General features: G+C 53.2%; 1 protein-coding gene across 1 annotated transcript in view; it reads right to left on the bottom strand.

Moving 5' to 3' along the window:
* Positions 1-5,114: 5,114 nt before the first annotated feature.
* Positions 5,115-21,259, bottom strand: part of LOC309805988 (death-inducer obliterator 1-like) — a 43,335-nt gene continuing 27,190 nt past the window's right edge. Inside the window, 17 exon segments of the mRNA XM_082624355.1 lie at positions 5,115-6,695; positions 6,698-6,893; positions 6,897-7,020; positions 7,022-7,384; positions 7,386-7,888; positions 7,892-8,550; positions 14,712-14,907; positions 15,941-16,030; positions 16,758-16,863; positions 16,865-16,909; positions 17,353-17,471; positions 17,475-17,881; positions 18,105-18,240; positions 18,504-18,607; positions 18,763-18,883; positions 19,420-19,579; positions 19,827-20,304. Coding sequence (XP_082480481.1) covers positions 6,463-6,695; positions 6,698-6,893; positions 6,897-7,020; positions 7,022-7,384; positions 7,386-7,888; positions 7,892-8,550; positions 14,712-14,907; positions 15,941-16,030; positions 16,758-16,863; positions 16,865-16,909; positions 17,353-17,471; positions 17,475-17,881; positions 18,105-18,240; positions 18,504-18,607; positions 18,763-18,883; positions 19,420-19,579; positions 19,827-20,304 — 4,040 coding nt within the window. The 3' untranslated portion in view covers positions 5,115-6,462.

Below are 21,259 nucleotides of genomic sequence, written 5' to 3'. Positions count from 1 at the left end.
AAGCCAAAAATCCTCAGCAACATTACTTTGTCAAAAAATTATCTTCAAAACATAGTAATGATGGTTTTTTTTTTCTCACTGCGTGAATTCCCTAATCTTCGGCTTTGCTCCTGTGGTTTCTTCTCCCTGGGCTGTTTTCTCTCTTCTCAAAATCCTTCTTCCAGGAAGCCCTCTCTGGGGATTGCAGCATGCTAATTTTTCCCCCTGTCCTAAATCCTGAATCCTTTTAGCATTTTTTAATACATAATTTCTTCTGGTACTTTTAAAAAATATTGACTTTACTGAACTGTAATTCATGTATCATAAAATGCACCCATACTGAATGTAAGTTTGACGGGTTTTGACAAATGTATACAACGCTATAACCACCACAACAAACAAGATAGAGAATATTTCCATCACGTCAAAAAGCTCCCTCATAATCTGTTTGTTTTCTGTCACTATAGATTAGTTTTTCCTGTTTCCAAGTTTCACATAAATGGAATCATGCAGTATATGCTTCTGGTGTCCAGTTTATTTGGCTCAGTTTAATGTTCTTGAGATTTATCTACGCTGTTGTGTGTGTCATTTTCTTCCTTTTGATGGCTGGGTCGTATTCCATTGTACAAATATACCGCATGAGTTGGTCCATTCACCTGTTGTTGGAGATTTGAGCTGTTACCATTTTTTTGCTACTACAAATAAAGCTAATACGAACATTTCTTTGGACATATATTTTCATTTCTCTTTGGTATATACACACATACACAGATACATACATATGATTGTATGGTAAATGTATGTTTAATTTTATGAGAAAACTGCTGAAAAAAAGTCGTACCATTTTCAGCCCCACCAGCTTCGTACTAGATATTCTGTTTTTCCACACCCTCAACAACACTTGGTATTGTCAGATTTTTAATCTTTTGTTACTCTAGTGGCCATGTAGTGATATCTTATTGTGGTCTTAATTTGCATTTGCCTGAATGCTGATGATGGTGGGTGTGTTTTCATATGCATATACCTTCCTTTGTGAAGCTCTAGAACTGTTATGCTTTGCAGCTCAAGGTCTTATGTTCTATGTCTTAAACACTTCTAGCTGGCTCCTCCTCACTCTCATTACCTTGCAGTGCATTTGCTTTGAAGTTCTTTCCCCAGATTGTCACGCACTGGCTCCTTCTCATCAGTGAGATCATGAATATCACCTCCTCAGAGAAGCGTTCAGTTACTCTTCAGCACCTTACCCTGTCTGGTTGCCTTCATAACACTTTTATAACTGTCTGAAATTATCTTATTTATGTACTTATATTTGCTTATATTCTTATCATCTATCTCCACTGGAATACAGACTCCACAAGAGTGAGTCTTTTGTTTGTTTGGTTCATGGTCAATAAAGACAATTAAACAGTACAGATCAAGGGCTGGACACAACCATTCGACCTCCTGAAAACCATTAGTCAAAAGCCTGGGAAATATTCTTTAAAAGCTGTATATTAAATTGTTGGTACATATTTAAAAGAGCTTTATTGCTGCTACTAGTAAAGTACATGGAACCCTGTAGCTTCTCAGTGGGTATTTCCTGAACAAACAGCAGTGTCGGTGTCACAAAGCATTCTCAAGGAGTCTCACTTCCATCATTCATTTATTCAATGCATATTTACTGAAAACTGTGGAAATACGCCAGGCATTGTGTAGATATAAGAAGAATAGGGATTCCCCTGGTGGTTCAGTGGTTAAGAATCTGCCTGCCAATGCAGGGGACACGTGTTTGAGCCCTGGTCTGGGAAGACGCCATATGCCACGGAGCAACTAAGCCCATGCCAGTGGCCTTGGTCTGGGGCCTCTCTCACTGGATGCACTTCCCTCCTCCCCGTGGCTGGGCCACGATCCACCCCGTGTTGACTGAAGGGCACCTGGGTGGTTTCCTGGTGTAGGCAACTGTGAATAAATCACTCTAAGTACTTGGGTTCTCATCCCCTTGGGGTGACATTGCCCTCACTGATGATGCGTGCTTTGGGGTGAATGTCTAGCGGGGGGTGGCCGGCTTGTGTGGAATTTAATGACAAGTCACTGATTGGAAACCCGCAGCTCTTCTCCAGGGCGGTGCCACCTTCCCTCCCCGCCACCCCGCATCCTCGCCAGCGCTTGCTACAGTCACTTTTCTGACCCTTTACGTAAAGGGACACCCTGGGGTGGGGTCCACAGTGGCTGTATTCCTCTTCTTTTTCTCTGGCAGACCCCGATACCCTGATTTGCTGCCTTGTAGCCAGAGGTGGCCGTGTGCCAACCTGGCCAATGAGGTCAAACCAGACATTTCAAAGGGGAACAGAGGCTCTGTCCCTCCTGCTGGCTTCCTCCTATAACACTGAGGTGATGACGTGATGGCTGCAGGGGCAGCCTCCTTGCAAACACGAGGACAAGAGTCATGAGCTGAGGTTGGCAGAGCACGGGGGACCCTCAGTGACATTGCAAGCCGCTCCAGCCACCAGGGCTGCCTGCCTCACCCTCGTGTGAAGCTCGAAGATGGAAAAAGTCTCTGTGCTTCCTTGGTGACCCCCTCACCTGAACACCAGCAACATGGGTACAGGAAAAGTGGGCCAGAAACACCATTAAGAACAGTTATCTCCAGATGGCGGCATTTGGGAGATCTTGATTTTCTTCGTACACCTCTTTCATTTCCCACATTCTGGGAACACACAGGACCCCACAAATCTCCAGGGAGCCCACATTCTCTGGAAAGTAGAAGTTAGAAACATTTGAACAACGTGAAAAATGCAAATGATGCTTTTTTTATATATAAATATATTTATGTATTTTTATTTTTGGCTGCGTTGGGTCTTCGTTGCTGTGCACGGGCTTTCTCTAGTTGCAGCGAGTGGGGGCTAGTCTTTGTTGCGGTGCGCGGGCTTCTCATTGTAGAGGCTCCTCTTGTTGTGGAGCACGGGCTCTAGGGCTCTAGAGCGCAGGCTCAGTAGTTGTGGCTCGTGGGCTTCGTTGCTCCGTGGCACGTGGGATCTTCCTGGACCGGGGCTCGAACCTGTATTCCCTGCATTGGCAGGCGGATTCTTTTCTTTTCTTTTTCTTTTTCTTTTTTTTTTTTTTGCGGTACGCGGGTCTCTCAAACTTGTGGCCTCTCCCGCTGCGGAGCACAGGCTCCGGATGTGCAGGCTCAGCGGCCATAGCTCACGGGCCTAGCCACTCCGCGGAATGTGGGATCTTCCCAGACCAGGGCACGAACCCATGTTCTCTGCATCGGCAGGTGGACTCTCAACCACTGTGCCACCAGGGAAGCCCGGCAGGAGGATTCTTAAGCACTGAACCACGAGGGAAGTCCTAAATGATGCTTTTGATAAATACTTGATACCTTTGGGAATTGCCCAGGTTATAAGAAGTGAAGAAAAGATACAAGAATGTATAGAATCCCAATTTTGTAAAAGAAAAATAGAGGGGGAAAAAGATTAAGGGAAAAGATACAGATGACTGCCCTTGGTGACCGCTGGGTGGAAAGCGTGGGTGGTGTTGGAGGGCCTCCCCTGTCCTAAATGTCTGATGGGAAGCAGGCGTCAGAGCCATCCCAAGCCAGGAGCTCCCATCCCCACCCTGAGGGGCCTCCCCAAGCCTTGCTCAGGCCCCTTCAAGGGCACAGCCAGTTGGTCCCCGTCGCCGTGCCCTCGCCCTGCTGTCTCCCTGGCCCTGGCCCTGCTGGTGCGCCGGTGGGGAGGGTCCGGCCCCTGGGGTGTGATCCTCCCTTGGAGGCTGCTTTCATCCTCCCCGACCGTTGCCTCTGCGGAGCTGGATGGGATACGGGGCCCTGCCAGGCACCGCGGCCCTCGAGGCCTCCAGCGGGAGGGAGTCCTCACGCCAGGTTTCCGGACAGCCAAGCTCTGCACGGCGCACCTGATTGCGTGTGAGTGACTTTGGCTAAACGGGGTCACGGGTTGGAGCCGTCAGGGCTGGTCCTGGAGGAGAGCAGGGGAAGCTGGCAGCATGAGGACAGAGCTGCGGGCGCCGCGGGAGTATATTCTCTGCAGCAGATAAAGCAGGGGTTGGGGAGGATGCAAATGTCCCAGCTGTACTCCAGGGATGGAGGATTTTAAAACTTGGGCATATTTTCCCCGACGTTTTGGGAAAACTGCTTGGACAGCAGCCTGCAGCTCGGAGGGACTCGTGCGTTTTGGAGCCGGGCACCGTGCCCAGCCCTGCTCGGCGTCTATCCTGCAGGATTCGGGATTTCCTCTTTCGCAGGACCTCGCCGTAGGGCGGTCTTCCCCAAGGTCAGGCTAGCACGGTGGGTTCTCCGTAGATGAGTGGCCACCCTCCAGGCCTCGCCTGGCCCGACGCCTTTCTGAGACGGCAGTGATGGCGGCGTCCCCCCGCGGGACCCCCGCTTTGCGGCACTTTCCCCTGGTTTGTGCGCTCAGCCGAGTAAACCAGACCGTAAGTTACTGACTCTCCAGCCCACAGGGGTAGAGCCTGTCCTGCCCGAGGGATGTTTTCTGGCTGTCTGGGCTCACGGTGGGCATTGGGTGCACAAACTTGTTGAGAAGCTAAATGCTGGCACAAGGGCCACCACGTTGGGGCCAGTCACCGGTGGCCCTGAAGTTCAAGGGCAAGGCCCACACCTTTCTCTTCTCCTCCCAGCGGCGGCCGCTTCCCTGACCTGAAGGCACCGCATCTGCTGGTCCAGCCCCTGCCCCTTATTCCACCCGCCAAGGCGCCTGGGCCACCAGCTCTGCCTCACCACACGCTCGTGACCAGCCCGGTGCTCCTTTAAGGCCCGAGTCAGCGGCCGGGACTTTTGGGTGCCTGCCGACCCTGTCGGTACCTTTGTCGACCGCCAGCCCCACCCTCACCCGGGACCACGTCTCTGTCATCCCCTGACCGTGCGCTTCTCCGTCCTTCCCTTCGTGGCCTCGGGCTTCCTGCTCGACATAGGGTCCTGTGCTGGAACCATCCCGGGAACGGGGTGCATCCGGCAGGCGTCTTCAGGCCAAAGGGCACCGATGCCCACACCACGCCGACTGCCAAGAAGTGGGAGCTGAGGCATCCCTCTCCAGACCCGACTTTCCAACGTGATGCCACACGAGACAGAAAACCTTCTGTAGATGCTTATTCTACTTCAAGTAACAAAGCTATGAAGCTCCATGTTTTAATGTACAGTGATATAATACTTTGCAATATAAAATACAATTTACAGAAATTTCTATCAAGTAAACCTAAACAAACACACTTGATTTTTTACATTTGTTGTATTTAAATTAGAAAAAATTTGTTTTACACGTAAAAAAGCCTTCACATGTTGTTAGATGTTGGAACTCGTCGCCACTTTAACATAACCTAATGACAGGGTCTCTAACACCAATCACTCCAAATTGCTAAGTTCTCGATGTTCTCATAACTTAAACGTTTGTGCTAGAAAGTGAAAAATCTGTAGTGATGTACAATGGAACAGACTCCAAAGAACAAATGAAATTCTCTAATTTTATGTTTGCAAAAGTCAGTTTATGAAAATATAAAAAAAATTATCAAAGTTTCTTTGTACAGTCAAATGAGCAAGGTTTTTCTCTCTTTCGCACTTCAGAAGTACTTGGAAAATACACATAACGAGAAGCGGTATACTGTGTCTCACAGTGAAAAGCTTTCTAGCTGGCAGTTCTTAAGCTAGTATCACTATTTTCATCTCAGGCTTTACACAAATATTGTTCCAGGTCAGTGACAAACGTTGAGATTTGTCACCTGACAAGTACCACAGTGCGGAGCTCGTGCACGTTTCCCGGGACACAGAACGAACCACTCAGATGGTAAAGTTCAACAAACAAAACGTTCCTGATTATCCAAATCAAAGAAACCTACTCCCTCCACCCGCCCTGCCTTTTAAAGTACACTTAATTGCTTTCTTTTCTCACTTTCTTTAGGCTGGTAAAATTTACACCTTTCAAAATAAATTGTTCTTTAAAATTCCACAATTTCTATTCAGATGTTGCTTTTAATCCTGTTTGGGGGTGAGGGGAACATGTAACGCCATACCTAAACACTGAGCAAAACCAAGAAATGTGTTTTTGTTTCCTGGTTGAAATTTGTAATTCAAATTTCTTCATGACAAGAGAAAGATGAACCTGTAAGTCTGGTGTTTGTCAACATTCCAGAGACGAGCTGACACAGCCATGCACAGAAACACACGGCCGGCTGCCCCAAATCCTGTGAAGTTAGCTTCTGGAAACAGGTATCACAGATGAGATGTCAGGAAAAATATGGCTCTGAGGTCCACTAAACTCCCTTAAAATTTACAATAGTCAAGTTATGAGAAAAGATAACTTTATAATCTGAAAAAGCAATATGCTCTTGTAGGTACTTTCCCATTTCAGTACATTCAAATGGACATGTTAAAGAGTTCTTAGTTTTTTGTTTTTATTTTAAAGGGATCAGAATCGTAAAGGTGCCAAGAACACCTGCTTAGCACTTGAGCGCGGCTTCAGGGCGTCCCTAGGTCTGGGCGGCGGGGGCGGCGGCGCGAGGGGCCTCGGCCTTGGTGTCCCGGGGTCGCTCCGGGCTCCGACTGCGGTCCCTGCAGTGCTCCTGCTCGCGGGCCTTGTCGCGTTCGTGGTCCCTGCTGCAGGACCTCTCCCAGTCACGTCTTTGGTCGCGGTTGCAGCTCCATTCTCGGGCCAAGGGCCACTCGTGACGCTTGTCCCTGCCCGCGTTGCGCTCGCGGCCCCGTCCCACTCGCGGCCAGTGTCCTTGTCGCGGGGTTGGTCCCACTCTCGGCCTCGGTCCCAGTCCTGCTCGCGGCTCCAGGTCCGGCCGCGTTCCCCCTCCCATGGCTTCCCACGCTCCCGCTCGCGCCGCCGGTCCTCGAGGGCCTGGCCCGGGCGGCTGTTGGGCGGCGGGGCCTCGGGCTCCTCCGGGGCCTTGTCTCAGGGCCGCCCCTCGAAGCCTGGGCCTCTGTACTCGTGGCCCCTGCCCTCGCGGAATTCGGCCTCGGGGCCTGGGACCGGCGCGGCGGGTGGTGCGGGCGGTTGGCTGGGCAGCTCCAGCAGCGCCCGGGCCCTGGAAGTGGAAGCGCGGAGGCGCTGACTCGCTCTTCTTGGGGAAGGGAGTGGCCCCCCGAGGCCCCCCAAAGGGCAAGGGCGCCGGTGCCCTCTGGCCGGTGAACCTGGGCGGCGAGTGGACCCTCTGCTCTTCGAACCGCTGAGGCTGTCTCCCCCTGGGTCCCGGCACGAATCCAGGAGCTTGGCCCCGGGGGCCTTCAAACTGCCCAGGGTGTGGCCCCCTCGGGCCCACAAAGTGGCCCGCGGGGGAGCCTCTCTGACCTCTGAACTGAGGGAGAGGAGGGCCACCTCGGGGTCCTTTAAACTGGGACAGCAGAGGCCTCCTCTGGCCCCCGAACTGGAAAGGCGCGGTGCCCGCTTCCCAGTAACGGGGCCTGCTCGGGCCCCTCGCACTGCCCAGGGGGGCCCGAGGCCTCACCGTATGGGGCCTCCGGAAACTCCCTCTTTGCCCCGTGGGGGTCCTCGTGGTCTTCAAATGGAGGCAGCCCTGCTCCCTTGGGCGGCGGTGGCGACATGAGCGCGTCCGACAAGGAGAAGTGGGCCATGGAGGCCCCGATGGCCGCCCTCTGTTGCCTGAGCGCCTCCTCCTGCTCCTCCACTTGCTTCTGCTGCTCCTCGATCTGCTTGGTGAGCTCCTCTATCATCTGCTGCCGCTCGGCCAGGGAGGGCGCCTGCAAGTCAGGCCCGCCGTGCGCGTCCACACACATTCTGGTGGGCAGGTCGTCGACGGTCACTTTGGCTTCTTCTAGGATCGTGTCGTCATCCGGGTCATAGGCCACCTCCTCCCGCTCAGCTGCCTCCACGGCCTTGTCCGCCTCCTGGCGTCTCCCGCGGTCTCCGAGCTGAGTGTCCAAGGCTCTCTAAGGACCGTACTCTTCCTCGGGGTCATACGACCTGTCGTCTTCCTCCTCCTCCAGAGCTCTGTCTTTTGAGAGCTGACCAAACTGCTGGACAATTGGGTCCAGCAGAGGCGCCGCCGGCAGCTCGCCGCCGGCTTTGGCTCTCGAGTCCTGGTGGGGGGCTGGGGTCGACTCGGCAGGCTCTTTGGTGGGGGTGTCAAACGCCTTCTTCTTCCCAGAGAGAGTCTGCAGGATATATTCTAGGGGTGAAGCTGTTTTTGAAGAAGAGGAAGTGACAGAGGAAGCGGCCACCGCAACAGTCACTGACGCGGGTGACGCTATGACCGTGTTCGTGGCTCCTGGTTTGAGCGACGACAGTATCTGTAACCCGGAAGATGAGGCCGGCGCACCTGGTGCTTCTGGAGGAGGGGTTGGGGGTAGGGGAGACCCCGGGGGTGTGGTGCTGACAGCCGCGTCCCCTGGGCGCAGCGGGTACTTGCGGGGCTTCTTCTCAGGGAGCAGGGCTGCTGGCATTCTGGGGTGGACGGCATCCATTTCTTCTTGTGTCTGAATACGGGGCCGCTTCTCCTCTGCTTTGTCTGATTCGCCAGCATTTGAAGGCCACTGTATTTTTTGGCAGATTACTAACCCTAGTATTATGTTTGGACGCGGTGACTCAAGACCTAAAAAGCAAAACAGTTGTGCAAATTTTAGAATCGAATTGTAGCTTTTGTCCTTCAGGGGTCAACTCTGGGTGTGAAGGGCAGCGGGGGGATGGTTTCCAGAGGGAGGAGGAGGGGGAAATTCTGTGGCAAAATAGAACCAAGTGTTCGAAGACCGGCTGCAAAAGACGCAGACTGCACCGCGCACCTGCCCAGCCTGACGGGCCCACAAACCACAAAACCAAGGGCCCAATGCACACGCGCATTTGCCCAGTGCTAAAATTATTACAGATTTTCAATTATACACAACGCTAGGGTAGAGGCGCGCTGGGGGAGGTGGGGAAGGCCAGCACGCACACACTCCAGGCCGTTCACCTACTGGGAATGAAGCCTGTATGTACCTGGATGTTTTCTAAACAAACTCTTAGCTGTGTTCCTTCATTTGCCTCTTGCTACAAATCAGGAAGGCAGCACCCCCTTTCGACTTTAACTTATGAGCTGCAATATGTAAATTAAGCTATTCATACTAAAATTAAAGGTTCAATTAAGGACCAATTCTACAACTCAATTATAATGATCAACAAAATTATACGGATCGATATAGCACACGCCCTTCGATAAATTCATGAGTCACTGGTGTCAAAATGACAATTGATGGGAAAAGTGATGCTGACCAAAATGCCTAAAACAAATGTTCTTGCAGGTTTAGAAAGACATTCAATGACCAGTAACTTCTCAAAAGCTACCGAACGCTCAGGTCTCTGTCAACACAGGACGTGCGGCTTAAAGCCCAAAGGTGTTCAGGACAGGGGCAACAGAGGTCAGATCTCGCGCACAACACGCTGGGAATTTCAGAACATTGCACAGTTCTTAAAACATCATGATTTCTTAACACATTCTTGGTCCACACATTCTGGATTGTGGTGCACTGGACCAGGAATGCTACTGTTTCTGTACGGCTCCGCCACCCTCACAGTAATAACAAACCTGGAATACCAACAGGGCAACAGAGAAGCCCACGTCACAGATCAGTAAGTTAGGGAGAAACGATAAACACGGCACCAAAATTTTGTTTCAACAGCATATTTTGAATTAATCAAATTGTATAAACTCAATTTACACATAAATCACTATTGTGTAAAAGACATTCATGCTATATATTTTTGGTTGACTCACTAAAAAAGAAAATCACTGTTTTTCCTATTCTTTCTGTGATTTGAAGTTGATCACAGATCAAAGAGTTGTCCCTAGACACCCATTGTGTAGTTCTGAGTGCCTGTCACCCTTCCTAAATTCCAACAGAGATGGGGTGACATGCCGAGCACGACGGTGGCGGATGTCCCATCCCGCGCCCGAGGAGGAGGAAGACCTGGCATGCCAGAGTGAGCTGGGCTGGCCCAGCATCCGCATGGATCGGCGAGGTACTGCTGGCCCCCCTCCCCACTGTGCTCAGCGCCTCGTTTCACAGGCTGACATTCAAGGGCTGAGGTGCCCATGAAGACACCCACTCATGATAAGAGGAATGGCTTCCAGAATGTCCTCTGCCTGCCCTTCTAATGACAGTGGTGACTCAGGGGAAGGAGGAGCTGGGCAAAGGAGGGCGTGGACACAGGAAGGCCAGGCCCACTGCACTGAGCATGGCATCCAGATGGTTCTGCTCAGATGTGAAAGATACTCTTATCAAGTTCGCTTTCTAATCAAAATGAATTATTTTAACTTAAAATAGTAAATCTCTCACTCGCTGTAACAGCCACTTACTGAATAATTCACAGCTCACTAATATCCAGTCTGGGGCATAGTCAATAGCTCAACTGGCTCTCGTGGCCCTCTCTGGACCGACTCTCACCGACACGGCCCCAGAGCTGGCAGAACAGGTCCCCAGCCGAGCCACAAGCTGGAGCGTTGGCCAGCCCCGTGAGCAGGAGCAGCAGAGGAATGTGCTCAGCCACGCGGGCGGGGGCGGGGAGGGCTGGGGAGCCCTGGCCGGGGGCGTCCTCTCAGCAGCCCAGGGCCCACGACTGTCCTCACTGTCCTCAATGCAGATGGGCTATGCTACCTGTGAAGAGCTTAACCTCTAAGGTGCCAACACCAGGGCTTGCGGCATGAATCACGTTTCAGGTCAAAGATGCTGTGTGTGGAGGCTAAGGCACTGCGTTAAATCCAGGGAGATGGGGTCCTGTCCTCGGGAGGTGTGCCAGCCCTACAACTTGCAACAGCTTTATATGCCTCCTAACAAAAATGATACACCCCCGACTTGGCAAAATTCTCTAGACTCTACCCTTTGCGGTCACAGGCATCACAGGTGAGGGTAGGATTCAATTACTTAACATTTACATTTGTTTCGAAAACAGTAAACTCCCTGGAGACCAGCATCTAACTAAGCAGCTAGTATTTTTAAATGCTTTCAGCTCTCAACTACTTCATCTACACACACCCGTAAGCGATCTAATAAAGCTCCAGAGTTGGAGGAGTGTTAGTTATGCATTTCCCCACTAATCTTCCCCAGGATTTTACATTTGAATTGGGCTGTTTTTGAAGCAGTCAAACCTTCTCTACTTCACCTGTGCACGTTATGGCTGCATGGAGACTTGAAATGTAACTAGCACCGTGGAAATGACTTACTCGTGGAAGAATATGATTCACTGTGCTACCGGGGTCTCGGCAGTGACCTTTAGGGAGGTGAGGGCACGTCTGGCTCCACCCCACTCCGCAACCTCACGACAGGCGCCTGGCAACGGCACGCTGGACACAGTCAAAGGGCTACTACCACTGGGGCGGTGGCAGGGGCAGCTTTCCCCCGAAGGCCCCATTTTCTGCCTGGGGCCCCTGTGGGCGCGCCCACTGTTGAGTGTGACCCCTGGAGAGGAAAGGGCGCCCCGAGACGGCGCAGCAGCAGTGAGCACGCTGCCTGCGTGCAGAGACAGGGCTCCCTCCGGGGGCCCGGGGCGCCCCACCGGCTCCGCACAGGGCCTCTGTCCCATGGTTACAAGGGGGGTGCTTACTTACCGACCTCCCTTTGAGGGTAGTGGTGAGGCTTATGACTCATCAAGTAGATGAGAACTAGGTGGGAGGCCACTGAACTATCATTTCCAGACAAGGGGTGCTGGTCAGACTGAGCACCGGGGTGTCGGCACCCCTGCCCGACCCCCTCCAAACTGCGGGAGCAAACGTGTCCACAATGTCCCGTGTGGATGAAACGAGCCTTCCTAGCTGCATGTAGGTCCCCGAGTCTTCACGGTGAAAGAAAGGGTCAGCCCCAGACCACCCGTACAAAGAGAGAAGTGGACAAACCCAGGGACGAGGGACAGCTGAAAAGGTGTGTGTGGATTTCCTGAGCCAAGACCCAAACCAGGATCTGTGTCCGGGTGTGTCAGCAACAGGGCCGCGGGGGAAGCAGCCCCCATGCACCTTGGACGTGGCACGGCGGGAGACGAGGTTTACTTTTAATTAAGAAACCAGCTGAAAGCTGCCCAACTATCAAATGAGGCTTTTACCCCTAAATCAACCTGGCATGCTCCACTATTCAGTATTTACAGTGAACACCTTCTTATGGTCTGAGTCTGACAAGACAAAACGTCCACCTCTGCGGGGACAGAAACTGTGCTGGAGTTAGCAGCAACCATCCTCAAAGAGGACTTGGGCAGAGACCCAGCAAATACAGGGAGAAGCAGCTGCCCGCCCGCCACACTCGGCTCCCATGCAGACTTCGCCCGCTCCCACTCTTGGGTCCCTAAGACCTGAGCAAAGCCAGGGCTCCGCGTCCCAGTGAGGAGAGCGTCGTCCATCCGTCCGTCCGTCCGCCCGCCCGTGTCCAGGCGCCCCCAGCGCAGCACCGCCGCCTGCACAGCCAGAAGCACACTGGCGTCGGCTGAGGCAAAGCCAGGTGGAGACACTCCTCCGTCACAGTGCACCTGGATGGGCACCAAGAGCTACCAAATGGTTCAAATTCAGACAAACGATGGCCAGTTTCCATGAAATATTCATTGATTTCAAAGGAGAGAGAAGCACTTTCCATTCAGCACCATTTTGCCTTTGATTACAACATCTGTACACAGCTACGCAGGAAGACAAGCAGAAACTGAAGACGTGCTTTTATCTGACAATACTGCAAGTCACGGAAACGGTCTGCTGTTCAGGAAGCAGTTAAGAGTGAGGACAGAAGGCAGACACCACGGATGGAGCCAGCCTAAGAGAATGGCCCTCTCCCGGCAGTGCCTCGGAAGGCAGGTCCCTGTCCTCTGCTCAGGGTGGTCCACACCTTAGATGCCCGAGGGCCCTCGACAGGCGCCCCCCACCCCCTCGGGAGGGCCGGGCACCCTGGCCTAGGCCCAGCGTCCCATCTGACTGCTCTTCCTTCCGTGAATAAAGCCCCTAGAATTAAAAACATATATACTAAATTAAACAAGCTGAGATTTAGAAGCCCTTCGATTGGAAAAAAAAAGTCTTTAAACGTTTATGGTAAAATTTCCCGTACAATCACGTTTCCAAAACCCCTCCTATTATTTTATTTAATGAAACATTCGTTCTCTATTGTGGATAAAATCCTGCAGGGTTTTGAGCATTCCCTTCAGGAAGTGACAGCCTTGGCAATGCAGGTGGAGGAGTGATGTCCACTCCGCTGGTCATCAAGTGTGGTCACTTAGCAGATGAGGTGGGCGCCCTGCCCAGCCTTCCTTGTCCCCGTGTCACCCCGGAACACCCAGCGCGGCCCCCTCCGTCTGCCAGCCAGGCCCCAACCCAGCACTGCACCAGTTCCCACCGCGGCTCCAACTGGGGGTTTCCTCGGTGGCCCCCACGCCCCTGCCTCCTCACCATGCCTGACCTCGTCCACCTCTGCCCCCCTCAGGGTCTGTCTGTGGACCCGAACCCGGCAGCCCCCTGCTCGTGTGACAAGGTGCACCGGGACGGAGTCAGACAAGACCCCACCGCGGGCTCTACAGGTGGAGCCGTGAGAGGGGCTCCAACACGGGTGAAACAGGGCTTCGTCACCTCCCAGGTCCCGCTGCTACAGACACGCAGAGTGTGCGTGTCACAGGATCTACGCTCACATTAGGCCCCGCACAGGCTTCCGCCCTTGTGACTGACCGGAGGCTCCTCACGGTATCGGGAAGTCAGTTTTGCCACCGTCACCGCTGCGTCAGGAACACGGCGTCCAGGGAGCCGGCCGGTGCCCCAGGAGCTGCCCGCCAAGAACCTCGGCCACAGCCCTCCCTGCTGCCCGTCAGGGGGCACCGCTTTAGCGCGAGGAGTGGGACAGCCCCCCGGAGAGCTTGGCTTCTAACGTGTTTGGCACTGAGACAGTTCCGTGTGTTGTGTCAGGGGACACGAGCCCTGCTGGACCTCTGGGCCCAGCCGCAGAGCCGCCGGGGGGCGTAAGTGCCTGGCCGCGGCAGGGGCGCTGGCCATGGACACGGAGGCGTCGGGCGCGGGCGTAGCTACTGCCTGTAGAAGCAAGTGCTTCAAGAGCCTTCACCGCGGGTTACACTCAGCATCTTTTAGGCTTAGCCGTTTTGGGGGCGCCATGGACAAGGAGACACTCCCATTTAGGCGAGACTTAAGTCCCGTCAACTTCTCAGGGTTAAGGGGAGTTGGGTCCCCAGAGACCACGCCCCCCCTTGGAGTCACCCTTAGCTCCCTTGAGAAGCCTGAACTTTCTTTCTGGTCAGCCTGGAAATAATTCTTTAGAAGCAGCACTTTCTAAGGAATGAGTGAACAGAAAGTGGTCTGCCAAAGACAAGAATTCGAGCAGCAGATTTCAAAGTGACTATTTCTAGAACTAGCTCCTGTCTCTCAACGCTATTTTTCGTTTCTCCTCAAAACGAATGCCTGCAGCGAAGAGGCTCAGCCTGAGGCCTGCAAGGAGCCAAGCCCACAGGCCAGGCACAGGCCCCGCCCTCCCAGCACTGCCCAGCCCCTGCCAGCAACACCCTGCTCATGCCAGGCAGGTGGGCTCTAGGCAGGGTTGTCCCACTTCACAGGACTTTTCTAAGACAATTCAAACTTTCCTCAGGGGACCTCAGGTGCCACCCTCCACTATCCGGGAAGCCCTACAGCTTGATGCTGCTTTACCCCTTCTCCCAAGTTCCGCTGCCAAACGCCAGGTCTGGGTGAGGCACGCAGCTCGCTGGGACGGACTCCACAGGGTGTGGGGGGGGACGTGTGGGCGCAAGGCTGGGGCAGACCTGGTCTCTCGAAGGGCAGGAGTTTGGAGGGGACGGGGTCGGCGGCGCTCAGCGGGATCAGGTAGAGGTTCTTGACATGCCTGCTGTTGTTTACCACGACGCCGAAGCGGCCGTGGCTACTGAAATAGGAGTACAGAGAGACGTAGGCCACCTCCTCCTCCTCCGTCGCGGGGTGGAAGCGGATCAGACACAGCTCCTGCAACAAACAGAGGGCGGGGAGCATTGACCTGCGGCCACTCGGAAAGGCAGCCACTTCTCCTTGCACCTAAGCCCCAAAAGCAGGAGGGAAGCGAGGAGAGAAGCGACCAGCCCTGATTCTGACTGTCACAGCCCTGCTGCCCAACACATCAGAACAATGAGCTGCTGAAGAGGACACAGGCCCGAGTCTCAAGACTGCTGGGTTTGATCTTGGTTTCGGAGGACCTGCTTTAAAACTACTTAGCCCCACTGTCCTCAACACAGAGCCCACCTCCTGGGGCTCTCGTACTGATGGGGTACTCTGTGTGCAGTGCCAGTCTGGGGCAGCGTCTGACACAGAGCTAAGTGACCACTAAGCGTGCGATGAGCTGCCCGCAGCTCCGAAACGGGAGGGCTGAACTAGACCAGGGTCGTAACCCTTCTGTGACCCCAGTGAAAACCAGAGCCCCTCCCCCAAAGAGCACTGCACACGCAGACACACAGCTGCGTCCGCATCTCAGCGGTTCAGACTCCAGCCCAGCCGCCTCCCCCGACCTCTCCTCCATCAGCTCAGACAAGAAGGGACACAGCGGGCTTCCCTGGTGGCGCAGTGGTTGAGAGTCCGCCTGCCGATGCAGGGGACACGGGTTCGTGCCCCGATCCCGGAAGATCCCACATGCCGCGGAGTGGCTGGGCCCGCGAGCCATGGCCGCGGAGCCTGTGTGTCCGGAGCCTGTGCTCCGCAACGGGAGAGGCCACAGCAGTGAGAGGCCCGCGTACAGCAAAAAAAAAAAAAAAAAAAAAAGAAGGGACACAGCATCTGTATTTCTAACTCTGAACCACACATGCGCTTTCACAAAGCTTCCACCGTCGTGCTACTCAGACCCCCCTTCACAGGTTAGTCAGCTGTCAACTTCAACGTCCACCTGCAAACATCTCACCAACTAGAGACATTTCAAGTATTAACGCGCAAGACGAGACGTCAAAGAAAGAGCCGTGTGTAAACAAACCCCTTCTTCCTTGGGTGCAGAGGTCAGACTGTGGGCAGGTACCTTAGACACCGAAGACCTGAGTTTGCCGACGTAATCCCAGACTGTCTTCGGGGCAATCCGTCCGCCGATGTGAATTGTGTCGGGCAGGTCCTAAGTGAAATGAGCTCTGATTCAATGGCCGGTGGAACCGTGGCCGTCACAGAGAGACACACCCCAAACTACCCGAGATTCACAACTAAGACAACTGCAACTATCCCAAACACAGCGGCAATAACTGTGTCAAATGTTGCTTAGTTGACTAACATCCGGGATTATGAGTGACCAAACCCAAGGGTGGTAGGAGGATAACCTTCTGCTAAATAGGATGACATTTAGCAAAGTGTGTTACTGTTGTCTTTTATGAACATACACATACAGGAAAGATCCAGGTATGTCTCAGAAGAGACTGAGCACTCTTTGTTAAGTCTGAAACGCTAGCGCTGTTTCGTTAATTTTGAAAAATAAAAGACCTGTCATGTGCACCCCTCCACACCAGGGCAGGTCACCCGTGCCTGGCCACACCTGCAGTGGGCACATGCACACCCAGCTTTTGCACAAGCTCTAGCGGAACAGAGGGAGAAGGAAGACAAGCTTCAGCTTTTTCAGAAAAGAGGGAGGGTCTGATTTCTCATTTGAATTTTCGCCACTGTCCAAACTGCGTAACCTGCTGACTCGGCCCGGCAACCCCTATTTTGCCTTCAGAGGTGCTTGTGCGTCCAGACACTCAGCAGGAAGGTGGTCACACGCCTGACTCCAGCGCGGGATCAGACTGCCTTTGGAAAACGCGCGCGTGCACGCACATGCACACACACACACTTCTCTCCCTCCTGGTTCTAACCTCACTGAGATAATCAAAATATCCAGAGACAGGAAACGCCTTAGTGACAAACTTCGCTACACTCTGCATGTTAATGAATCCTTTCCAAATGGTGCTGAGTTGAGACAAAGAGGGTGGTATCTCCTTCTGGAGGGGACTGGGACTCCGAGATGCTGTAAAACAAAACCACAGAAAATACGTGAATCTTTCTCTGCCCAAAGAATCCCCAAGATTTATTTATTTATTTATTCATTTAACGTGTTTATAAAAGCAAAGTGAATTCCTGCAAGTTTTGATAGCTTACTTTATCAAATTAATTACCTCCATCATAATGATATGAACACATTCTCGTCAAAGAAATATAAACTATATAGGCAATCAACTGGATGGCTGTAAATTCAAATTCCAGTTTTCAACAACTATATGTCTAAGGTGATAATTAGTCATCCTAAAACTGAAGCTTTAAAAAAACGCCTTTCTAAAATAGAAAATTGAGGAGAGTTGTATATCTGGGTGGATTTCAGAGCCGAATGACTGAATCACTCATTACTGCTCCTTTGTTCATCTGAAAGAAAGGCCACAGCTCAGCTGTTCAGACCACACACGGGGGCCGAACCTGATGCTTGGCGACGGCGGGACCGACAGGAGGTATCTGGGCTCGGGCAACGTGGACGGCTTGACCAGGATGGACTTGGGCACCGTCACGGAGGTCGGCACAGGCTTCGGGACGTCCTGTCAGGGCTCCGCTGGGTGGGCGCTGTCTGCGCGGGCTGCCGAGGGAGCCGTGCCCATGCTCGGCCTGCCTGGTGCAGTCCTGGGGTCTCGGCCGGACACCGTGACTGTGGTGAGCACTGCGCCGCCACCAGGGGCCGGGCAGGGGGCGCCTTCCAGGGCGGAGGGCTCGGGGTGGCCGTCCGCTGGAGGCACCGGGAGGGACTTTCCCTCCAAATGGGCGCGAGCAGCGCTTTCCAGGTCTGGCTCCAAGGTGTTTTCAGGCAGAGTTTCTGGGGCCGCATCATCGGCTGAGCTGAGAGCGGGCTCAGAGGCAGAGCTGTCACGCTTGGACCTTGAGTCCTCCTTCTTGGCAGAAGTTGACCACTTTCGTCTTTGCGGAGCTGGCTCATCTTCCGACGATGGAACCTGACCTGGAGAACAGAAGGCAGGCCTTCGTGAGAAGTCCCACACATTCGAGAGCAAAGCCTTCCCATGGGCAGACAGACGATCACTGCTTTAAAACAACAACACTATAAAGGTAGGGGCTCACTTCCTAAGCTTGAAGAAACAATTCTAGCCTTTCCACTGTGTAACTTGGTATGAATGCAGCCGTCCTGAGAAGGGTCTCCACAGTCTCCCCCCAGATCTGCTCACCTGTGCAGATCTTACAGTTCCAGTCAAAGAGGTGTGTGCGGTGCTGCCCGGTCGTGTCCTGCAGCATGCCGCCGCCAAGGCCCAGCAGCGGTACCGCGCTCCTCTCGGGGGCCGCCCGCACCGATTCTTGCTGTTCCTAAAGCACAAGAAGCAGAGGAGGTCATCTCTTTCCCACCCCCTCTCCAAATTAGCAGCACCCATGGAAAAAACATCTCACGTGATTAAGAACCACTGAAAAAAGAGGAAAAAGACTACTGAATACAAGTACTTGAGAAGCAATACAACTACACACACTTGTGTCAGCTCAGTGTCTTGCCCAGTAATTCAGGCACCTAACAACGTCTGGAATGGGATCAACTTAGTCAATTCTCGTGAGCACTGGAAATCCTAAACGCTTACATCACAATCTGATACTGGCGAATAATCTTCCATAACGGGAATAGTTTCCCGTTTAACGGTCGGCTTCTTAGTCTCATTATGCAATTTAGGTCTGGACTCCATCACTAAGACGAAAAAGACAGACAAACGTGAACCCTTAGCCCTTCCTTTCCAAGGGGACTCTCTCATGCCAACAGGCTATTAATTCACTCTGGGGTGGGGTTGGGGGCGGCGTTGGTGTCAGGCTTCTGGCATCCGCAGCCGCCTCTCCCGTCGGCACACACAGGATTTGACGATCTCTCTTTCCACATGGAAAGCCCTTTGGAGACAAGTTCTTCTGGCTTCATTCTCACAAGTTTTGCCAAAGAGATTTCTTCACGCAGAACACGATGGAAGAGCCCCTGTAAACAAACATCTCTTGTTCACTCGTTCAAAACCCTCTAAGATACTAGAGAGGATGTGGAGGTGGGCAGCAAGGCAAGCCCCTGCCCCGCGGCAGGACGAGGGTCCAGAGCCTCCCATCGATGCTTGGAGAACAAGGGCCCTGAATTCGGGCAGCTGATCTCCAGTATCCCACCGCACTAACCCTGCTACAAAGACCACTTCACAGAAAACACAATTGACTGAAGAAGGTACAGTGTTAGGGGCAAAGGTAGGAGAAATCCCTTCTGCCAGGGGGTTAACAAGGCGAAATGGAAAGTCAGAGTATGTGCCCTGCTTCTAAACACAGGCAAGAGGTCAAGAGGACGATCCAGACAGCGTGGGCCCCGGCAGGCACACAGGCGCGCAGGTGGCAAGAACCTCAGCTGGCGAGCGCCTGGCCCCACGGGAACAGCATGCCACTCACCCGCAGCCGCATGGGGACCCAGTGCCCTAACCCAGGCCTGGGCAGCCCCTGGCCAGGACTGCCCCCCGCTCCTGACGGTCGGACACGCACCTGGTTGTTGGGGTCCTTGAGGTTGAACATGAGGCTGCGGTACTTGCTCTTGTACCGACTGTCTGTGACTCGGAACAAGTTAAACATCTCCTTCTCAAGGTGCAGTGCAATTTTTCCTACTTCATTTTCTGTCATGATTAAGTCATCGCTGTCAGTGACTCTAGATGGAGTGAAAAAAGACCCAAGGTAACTGCTGCACTTACCATGCCACATGGGATCTCAGCTCCCCTACCAGGGATGGATCCCTGGTGCCCCTTGCAGTGGAAGCGCAGAGTCTTAACCACTGGATGCCAGGGAAGTCCCACATGTGACATTATTCTTAAACAGCGGGGCCACCATGAAACCACCACCCTTTATGTGGAAAATTTTCCACTTCAACAGATAAGAAACAAAGTGGAACAGCCCACCTTTTCCACAAGATCTCCTTCAAGGAGCGTCGTACGTTTTGCCGAATTTGAGAATTTGGCTGTGACGAGGCGGGGCGCGCGGGGCCCAGGCGTCCTGGGGCTGCAGGGGCCAGGGGAACCGAGGTGGTCCCAGGCTTCCTGATGGCGCCCACCGAAGCAGCGAAGCTGGGGAACTTTCTGGAAGCAGACGTGGCAGCAACAGGCGCCAGCCTTGCCTGCTTGGCCGAGGGAGTGCTGCCCGAGGGGGAGGGGGCAGCCGAGAGCCACGGCCTCTTGGGGATGGTGCCCTTGATCCCCGGTGGCAACTTTTTGATGGCCAGTTTGGCTGCCGCCGCATTTGCAAAAGGAGGGGACTTCTTTGGAAGGAGACTTCTGGGCGAGGGTTGCTTGAGGCCCCCCGAGGAGCCTGGAGGAGCCACCTTCTTCGGCACCACCGCCACCGCCGCCTGGGCCTCTGCGCGTCTGTCCTCCTTCACGGCTGAAAGGAGAGGGGCCGCTTAGTGAGGCAGGGGTGCAGGGGACCCCACACAGCATGTGCACCCGAAACCAGCAAAGCTAATAACCAGGCATCACTGTGAGACAGATTTAAAGAGGATTTTTAAAGTAACTGTTAAATTCAGAAAAGGAGTGTAAACAGGGCTACCAGCAACATTTACGATACTGAATATACTTTGTTTCAGAGAGAAATGCTTTAGTATTAAAACTTTTACTTCAACCAATAAACCAGTAAGCTATAAAAGGCTTGATTTGAACCGTTAGCTTAGCTTGGAACTCCAAGGCCAAATTTCGCTGTATCAAGAGAAGGCATAGATTTCAAAGACCACTCGCATGGAGAGTCCCAGTGCAGTTTTTGGTGAACAGGGGCTTAGAAACTCTTTCCAGGGTGGATCAGACACATTCTCTTCGAATGCATATCCAAGCCCCACCTCGGGGGCCCTTGGGGCACTGGAAGGACTAGCGAGAGTCCACCCTGGGGTTAGGGGCTCACAGGTGCTCATCGTCCTCTTGGACAAGAGTCAACTGGACACGGTTAATAAATATATAGAATGTTGGCAGAAAACTGCAACATGGGGGGAGACCAGTTACTTTTACACTAGGAGCTGGGTGGCAGGAACGCCACCTGCGGTCATTCACGTTCCCATTCACACCCCTCTAGTAGTAGCTCGCTATGGGGTAAGACAGTAGGTTAGCACTTTTAATGCAAACAAGGATTACAGCCCAAAGCTAAAATGAGAATCTTTATGCCAGTACTTCGCATGGACTGATTCCGCTTAATCCTGTATCAGACCATCAGAATTACAGTCAGAGGCAAGCAAGGAGGTTCATCCTAAGACCAGTCCCTCAGTCTTAGGGGCGAGCGGCCCAGCAGACGTCCATGGGGAGCCGTGACGGAGAGCTGGAGCGTGTTCCCAGATGGCCCCGCTCAGGCCCAC

This window comes from Mesoplodon mirus, assembly GCF_964341445.2.
Source record: "Mesoplodon mirus genome assembly, chromosome: 6".
In the NCBI taxonomy this organism is placed as follows: domain Eukaryota; kingdom Metazoa; phylum Chordata; class Mammalia; order Artiodactyla; family Ziphiidae; genus Mesoplodon; species Mesoplodon mirus.
This window is presented reverse-complemented; position numbering and strand designations above follow the sequence as displayed.